Source organism: Macrobrachium nipponense, chromosome 10 (genome assembly GCF_015104395.2).
Source record: "Macrobrachium nipponense isolate FS-2020 chromosome 10, ASM1510439v2, whole genome shotgun sequence".
NCBI lineage: Eukaryota > Metazoa > Arthropoda > Malacostraca > Decapoda > Palaemonidae > Macrobrachium > Macrobrachium nipponense.
In genome coordinates this window covers 80,917,096-80,925,630 of record NC_087204.1, presented here as the reverse complement: position 1 = coordinate 80,925,630, position 8,535 = coordinate 80,917,096, and the positions used below count along the sequence as shown (strand labels likewise).

The following is an 8,535-nucleotide window of genomic DNA, read 5'->3' as shown; positions in this document are numbered from 1 at the left end:
AGTAACAGGGAGAAAGTTTGATACGCTATCGTCTGTAAATCATACAAAATGTTCAATTATCTTTACACATTAAGGAGTCATATTGTCCCCTTAGCTATCTGTTGTTTGTGGTTTCTGTAAATCATTTAGAAATTAGAAAGTTAATATCAAAACATTCGAGGAAAATGAATGAATTATCATTTCGAAGCTAATTCCCCAAGTATAATTTTTCACCAGCCTTTTTCAAGTTTTTTATGTTATTTTCAATTGATCGAAAAAAACGCAGTGCTGGTATTGCTATGCACCAGTGTCTGTTGTTTTAACTTATTTCAGATGCAAGTTGAAGCACTTCCCAAGTTGACTCATTACTATTTTCACTTTTTCTTGAGTGCATTGTTCTCATTTCCTCGTCCCAATTCCATTTCACGATTTCCCAAAAGAAGGAAGCCGATATTTCCTTTTAAAGTTTTCCACGAAGGCTCATTTTTTCCTCTTCATTTCACAAAATATATGAGAGCCGAGACATAAACGATGATGAGGTCCATTTCCTTACGAGCTGTCAGTGTCAGGTCTTCGGCAGAGGGTGTTCAAGAAAGCGTGGTTTAATTCTCCTGAAACTGCTGTATCTACTTCATCTTTGTTCATCTGTTTCTGAAACCGGGAATGACTGCTTTGATTTGCATCATCCTTCAGAGTAACACATTTTCCTTAGTGTTGGGTTATAATTAAGTCACTAGATTATATATATATATATATATATATATGATATATATATATAATATATATATATATATATATATATTACTAATATATAGATATATATATATATATATATATATAAAATATATATATATATATAATATATATATATATATATATACTATATATATATATATATATGTGTGTGTATATACATATATAAGCATGTATGCTTCCGAAGTAGAAAAATGGTCCTTCACGCTAAGTTAACCAGCAACGGATTCCAATATTTACATCCCTTCCAATTGTATGGTTTTCACGTATTTTTTCATACGTAATCACATTTTTTTTCATACATACGCATATAACGTGGTTTTTACAATTTTTGAGCCATACGTACACGCAACACAGTTTTCTCTGTTTGTTATGTATTTTTAATACATATGCAAATATATTTTTCCATACATACGCTTACAAAATAGTGTTCTCTGATTCTTACGTGTTTTTTCATACATACGCACAGTTTCTAATACGTGCATATAAATTGGTTTTTAACAGTTTCTTAGTATTTTTTCATACATATGCACATAGACGAGAACACAGACACCCACACGTAATTATGTATACATGCAAAGACAATCGGTATACACTTGTATAAGCGTATCTGCAAGTATTTGAGCACACATAACGCGCGCTCGTAAATCTGTGTGCATTATTGACAAGGTGCAACCGATGCACACAGACGAACGAACGCACGCAAAAAACACGAGCATAAACAGTCACCGACGCTTGGAGCCTCAGTTCACGGGCAATAACTCAATGGCTCGAGGTCATAACGAGAGTTTCACTTGGTCCTCCGAGATTTTGAATGTCTGCGCCTCTGGGGGCACCACTTGATTCCGGTCAGGCTAAGCTGACTCTTGAGATGTCGGGCTGAGGGACCTCCTCCTCCTGCAGGAAGGAGAGTATATATATATGTATATTATATAAAGGCAAGATAGGGATTAGTAAGTTAGAGCTCATTTAAGACGTCTGAAATGATGTTGCGTCAATTCAATGTCAGTATATAGTATGTTTGTATATATATATATATATATATATATATATATAATATATAGTATATATATATATCTATATATAATTATATATATTATATATATATAAATATATAGATATAGATATATATATTATATATATATATATATATATATATATTATATATATATATATATATATATATATATATAGATATATAGTAATATATATATTATATATATATTATATATATATAAATATATATATATATATATATCTATATATATAGTATATATATATATATTATATATATATATATATATATAATATATATATATAGATATATATATATATATATATATATATATATATATATATATATATATATATATATATATATATATTTGAATGTAATTGAAATTACAAATTGCAGTGTTTAGGGAGCATTATTTCTTCATGTTTGTCGGTGTGTAAATAATAATATATATCTATATGTATATATAATATATATATAGATATATAATATATATATATACATATATATCGATAACTTGAAGGAATAAAACTTCCTACCTAAAAAAATAATAAATAAAAGTCTAGCGATTTATATTATTCAAATATTTTTTTACGCGCCAACGTCCGCTTCCAATTCTTTCCAAAAACCAAGAAGTTGCCTATGTCTCAATCCTTACCGATGACTGTCAGGAAATCTGTTCCTTGCAGGTAAATGAATACTGGGAGTTGGGATAAGTCGTCCCGTATGTGTTGACTGAAAGGTACGAAGTGTCTTTGGGTTGATTCGCAGTGATCATCTTCGATTTATTCTTCGCGTCACATGCCAGCGCCACTCGTAGTTCCTTGGACATCTCTGTCCATACAGAACCCTGCAGCGGATAAAAATACTTGTAAAAGCGATGTAGAAGTATTGGAAAATCAAAGAACTGGATTAATATAATTCTCTCTCTCTCTCTCTCTCTCTCTCTCTCTTCTCTTTCGCTCTCTGCAAGCTGGTAAAAAATAATTGTAAAACCCAATATAAAGCAAAGAACGGGATCATTCGAATTGCGTGTTCTCTCTCTCTCTCTCTCTCTCTCTGCAGCTGGTAAAAAAATGTAAAAATAATTTAAACCAATATAAAGCAAAGAACGGGATCATTTGAATTGCGCTCTCTCTCTCTCTCTCTCTCTCTCCTCTCTCTCTTTTCTTTCTTTCTTCTTTCTTTCTTTCTCTCTCTCTCTCTCTAAGTTCCTGATAAGAAACTCTTCCTTACCTGCTCTTCTGTGGCGAGTTTCCTGGATTTCCAGACGAACTCGCAGACAGCCACGACGGAGGCGAGGCCCATTCCAGCCAGAAGGACCACAAAAACGCCTCCGACATTGCTGAGACCAAGTTCATTCGCTTTCGACGAACTTTTATTTTCGTCGTCCTGACATAGAAGGAGGTTAATGAATTAGACACTTCCACGCTCATATACAGCTGAATATAGGATTTTATCAAAAATATTGGCTATCCTCTTGTTAGATATTAATTTACTTCAGACTGCCCTATAAAGAGGTATCTACGGTTAAGAGTGGAAGGTGTATTCTGCAATGAAAATGAATGCATCTTAGGCCCCTTGAAAGTAAAACATTTGAAAAGAAACGGAATTACACTTGTACAGAAAACAATTGAAATCTGAAGACGATATGCCCAAACTGGACCAGAAGTACAGAAAATGGTATAAGGTATAAGGTCATTCTTTGGATATGGATTTTGCTCATGAATGTGGAGATAGTATTCTGGTGATAAGTGTAATAATGTGGATTAAATCAGCGCTATAATATTTCTGTAGTTGTTAATAACAAAAGAAACGTCAGTTTCCTGAAGGGGAAGAAAAACTACCTTCAAGATATGTAGAGAGAGAATTTTATCCTAACTAGAATATTCCTTAGACTAGCACAGAAATACTATTCAAATCTAAAGGGGCATTGCTATTTAGATGATTTCTTTGTGTCAATAAATGAAAAGAACGTTTCTAAAATCGATTATCTTGCAGAACCATTAGGGTAACAGGGCTGGCAGTCACTACCCAATTTGGTATTATGACAAAATCTTGAACATGTCTTCAGTAATATGGAATCATGTTTGCAAATAGGGACCCTTGTATCTACATAATATCAATACCAAATGAGGAGAAGTTCAAGCCTAACGATAAAGACAGGACGAACAAGCTTAGCGGACATCTAAGGCCTACAATCTAGAATGCATATATCAACCAAACACAGCAAAGGCTACTCTTCCCAAAATGAAATAAAAAAAATTATATTACTAGTCAGCACAACAATAGCACATAAATCACATATCGAAACTACATGCAGGTGAGATTTCCTTGTTGAGTAGGTTTTGTTCTATGCAAAAAATGTTAGCATCATGCTATCAATATTTATTTTTGGTTAGTGAAGAATAATGGTACTTAGATAAAAGAACAGCCAGCAAATGATCACGGATAATTTTCAGAACATAACGCAATGAATTGACTATTGCCCAAATAAATTTTCAGGATTGTTGCAATTTATTTAAAAATGCATTTACGTAAAAGTAAACAAATTTTTTAATGCACCCTTGTAACTGTTACATGATCCTGCTATGCCAGAGCTTTTCAATAAAAACACCAGATGTGATTTTTACCCAAACAATACTGACATTTAGTCACTGACTTATGAAATTATGTTGTATGAAGCTTCAGTTAAAATCGACACAATATTTTCTGGCCATAGCATTAAAAATCCCCTAATATTAACATCAACCTATGCTCGGATTATAATGAATTTTAAACAGTGAACTTAAAAGAAAGAACAAAATTCTGTTGAATGCCATTGCTATATAATGTCATCAGTCTTTTAAGAATAAACTTTATTACTCAGCACAGCGTCAAAATGAGTTTGCCCAAGAATTTTTATTTTCTTCCATTGATGTAGTGCCCTGGTTGAAGGTTTTAGTCATTTTCATTTCGGCTTCTCTTTTCTGTTCAACTCATTTATTAAAAAAAGAAAACTGTTCATTCTTCATCAGTTTGAACCATTGAAGATCTAACTGCCTTATAATGAACACAAGAGAAATAGATGTCAAAATCCTGTGGGTTAAGTACCGTTTATAACGTGACTTCTGTCGTTTGTACAGACTTCACAAGGTTAATTCTTGAAGATTATTATAAAGCCTAGTTATTTTAGCTTCCTATAGATCAGCAGAAAGCTAAATTCACATGACATTTAGTTTTCAAGTGTTATGCAGCGTAAAACTACAGTAACCTTGTCGAGTTTCAATTTAATGACTGTATTTCATTTCATTTTCATGAATTGCCATCGCAATATATGCTATAAATAGTAATCCTCCTTGAAAGATTTGTCTAAAGTAGCACAATTAACACACAATCCATCGTATACGTAACCCTATAGAATGCTGTTTTATTTTATTCACCACCAATAATGAATTAACAGTTTAATATTTCGTAGCATAATAACGTCTTGGTTTTTGTGTGATGGCAGAAAACCAGCTTGCATAACAAGAGCGCATGATTTAACACTGTGCAGGACAATACATTTACGACAACAAAGTTAGTGCAAACTAAATCTTGCAAGTCACTGACGTCAAAGAATATAATCAGACACAGATAATGATATGAAAATGAAGCAAGTCTATGAAGTCGCGAATCCACAAATAGTAACATGTGGAAGACACCAGTCAATGGACAATTGAGAATCTCTAAGTGGACTGTGCCAATCAAGGGACAATTCTGGCCAATAAGTGGATGATAGTCTTGAAGCGTTTTCTTACTTTACATTGTCCCCCACCCTTCTTGTGCTTCCACCAACGAGTCCTGAGCTGCTGAAGAATCCCTCCTTCCTGAAGGCTAAGAATTGCCTCAGAGATTGCATTGGTGTAGGGCGAGCCTGTGAGGAGGAGAACTGAACTTCATGAAGAGGGAGGGAGGGAATGATGGTTGTTGCAACATAAAACAGGTGCGACAAGGCAACTAAAACTGGTAAACTGGAAAGGCTGGACTCTTGAAAGTTGAGCGGCTAAAATGTAAAGATACTGAAACTAGAAAAGTTGCTTGCAATCTGTACATTCTCTAATAAATAATAATGCAAAAAAAGTTCTATTTCGAAAGAAAGATCACTTTTAAACAAAGCGTAAAACACTGAGATGCACGAGCTTTTGCTGGAAATGGTAACCCGAGAGATAAATATTCTACCGTTCAAAACTCAGCATTGGCACTTGCAGAGGTGGCAAGATCATATGCAGCAATGTAGCCATATCATGCACTCGTTTAATTTTCCTAATCATTTCTGAACTCTACTTCAATGCAGGTCTCTATGTTTTATGCGCAGCACCAGGAATACGAGTTTATTTTAGAGGGGATAAATTTGCTTAGTGCAATAATCTAGCCACTGCTAACGAGTCTGAAGGTTTCATTATCGTTCCATGGCGATCCTTCTGTCAAAAGTGCGTCAGATTTCTCAGTGGTAAGTTTGCCAAGGCATGATAGTGCAACCTTCAAACTTGTCTTCGTGGCTGTAGATACCCACATCATCTTTTTTTTTCTTTGTTTACCTTACATGTACCCCCTCCCCTTTTCTCTTTCCACCATTTCCTCTTGAGTCGATGAAGTCTGCCAAGTTCTTGCATTCTTAAGATGGCTGAATTTAAGAGCGTCCGATAAGGCGAACCTGGGTTGATACACCATTTGAAACAACATTTGAATAAATAGTGATTCGTAATAAAACTGGCATCTGATCATGGAAAATAGGTCGTAAAGCTAGTCTCTGTCGTTTAGGAAGTTTAAATGAGGGGGGAAACAAATTTCTGAGATGTTTACTAGTATTGCACCAACCCCGTTTTTTGCCATTTTTTGTCATGTCCCTAGGTTAGGTTAGGTAAGGTTAGGTAGTTCAGAGATGAGTCTCTCTTGTAATCTGGGCGTGTGAAAACTCAATGAGATCATTTTCAAGACGAATCTAAGTTTAGTTTTTAAAATATGGCGTACCGCTTGTTTTCTTGGAAGGTCCCAGGTACTTGGTTACAGTTCGGGAATATGCGGCCGGGAAAGGATTTAAAATTGCTCTCGCATCAGAGCTGGGTTGAAACAATGAGGAAACAATCGAATCACCTGTGACAAAGTTAACTATGGGATTTCAGTCTTTAGGGTACTAGCTACAATATAACATTAATAATTAAAATTACTGGTTATTCACTGTACGAAGCCACTTTCGACGGTGAAGCTTTCTATTCGTAGTTATTGAATACAGTGATACCAATATTTTTTCATTTTAACAAAAGCCGATTTTCCGTATTTCTACTAACAAGTGCTGCCTAAGACCTTATATATTTTTAGAGCTTAAAACTTGACACTGATCTTGCATATTCACTAGACGCTGAATTAGAGCTGTTTAAAGATTTTTTTATGGGTTGGCATTTTGTTGGTCATCCACAGACTCTTCGTTTTCTCTTTCTGGCACAGCAGACTTTGTCATTGCCTCTGTTTGCTAAGGAAAAGTCTAAGGTTGTTGCAGAAGTCAGCATTTACAGTCGTTGGGCCGTTTGACAAAGTTCAGTTGATTCCTTTGCGGGTAATCCGTTTGCACACTTCTATTAACGGTTCTTGACTGCTCCTTAGTTGTTTTTGTTGATAAGTAATTACTTTCCCATATCAATTGAGCGTCAATCTTATATTATCTAACGCAGGATTTTTCACAAACTATGAAACCAGCTGAGACATTTTTTTATCTATCAACTATTAATCAACAGATTTGTTTACATGATAATTAAAAAAAAAAACGATTTTTGATTCAGTAGCATAAAGTGACGGAGCCCCAACATTACTTTTCAAGATACTGATTATGGGAAAGTTTTTTATTTTTGTAAAGTTAAGGAAATCTTATTAAACCGAATTGTTGTAATGAGCAGTGCTATACTGAACAGCTTGATCCCGTAAATCATTGTGTCAAACGTCAGTCATTCATAATTTATACAGAATAAAATAGAACTTCAAGTATTCAGTTAATTGATTTATGATTGAATGATTTAAAACAGTTTTAATGAGGTTTCGCACAAAATTCAACGTTAATGGGTTTATGATCAATCAGGAAAAGAGAAAAAACCATGAATAATTCGAAGAAATGATTAGTACAGCGAAACACGTTTACATTAATTCCATTAATTACATGTACAAGTAGTTTTTAAAAAACGGCAAAGAAGAAAAATTGTAACACACTTGTGCGTTAGCTAAATAGAAAATGGTACAAGAAAAATTCAGCTGATAAAAGAAGTCATAGAAGTGATAAAACCCAATAAAATGGAGAAAGACGTAAAATGGAATACTAGATGTAATAACTGGTAACATGAAAATAAAGAATAAAAGGTACCAAGAGGGTTTTATTCAGCGGCACTCGTGATTTGATAATAGTTCTCATGAAATTCATATTCATTTCGGCTTCTAAAATGAATAGGACGTTTTTAAAAAGCAGGCGAGAGAAATACTGAATTACAATTCCTAATTTGAATTGAGTTTTCCTTATCTGTATAGTCGAATTTAATATATGATGGAACAATAATACAATATATTTTAATATTCATTTGCGTATCCGCATATAGATACGCTGAGCCCTCGTGTATTTATCGAATTTAGAACAGAACTGTATTTTTAAATTATCATTCAGTACGGGACAGGATGCTAACAATAGTATGTAAAGATACACTACTGTGACTCTCTCTCTCTCTCTCTCTCTCTCTCTCTCTCTCTCTCTCTCTCTCTCTCTCCAAAATGGGGTGTATTTCCATTTA

General features: G+C 33.9%; 1 protein-coding gene across 1 annotated transcript in view; it reads right to left on the bottom strand.

Annotated features, from left to right (window-relative positions):
- Nucleotides 1-891: 891 nt before the first annotated feature.
- The window catches only part of LOC135223725 (glutamate receptor ionotropic, kainate 2-like), a 119,616-nt gene continuing 111,972 nt past the window's right edge, over nucleotides 892-8,535 (bottom strand). Inside the window, 4 exon segments of the mRNA XM_064262481.1 lie at nucleotides 892-1,629; nucleotides 2,406-2,597; nucleotides 2,984-3,139; nucleotides 5,527-5,642. Of these exon segments, the coding sequence (XP_064118551.1) occupies nucleotides 2,415-2,597; nucleotides 2,984-3,139; nucleotides 5,527-5,642 (455 nt within the window). The 3' untranslated portion in view covers nucleotides 892-1,629; nucleotides 2,406-2,414.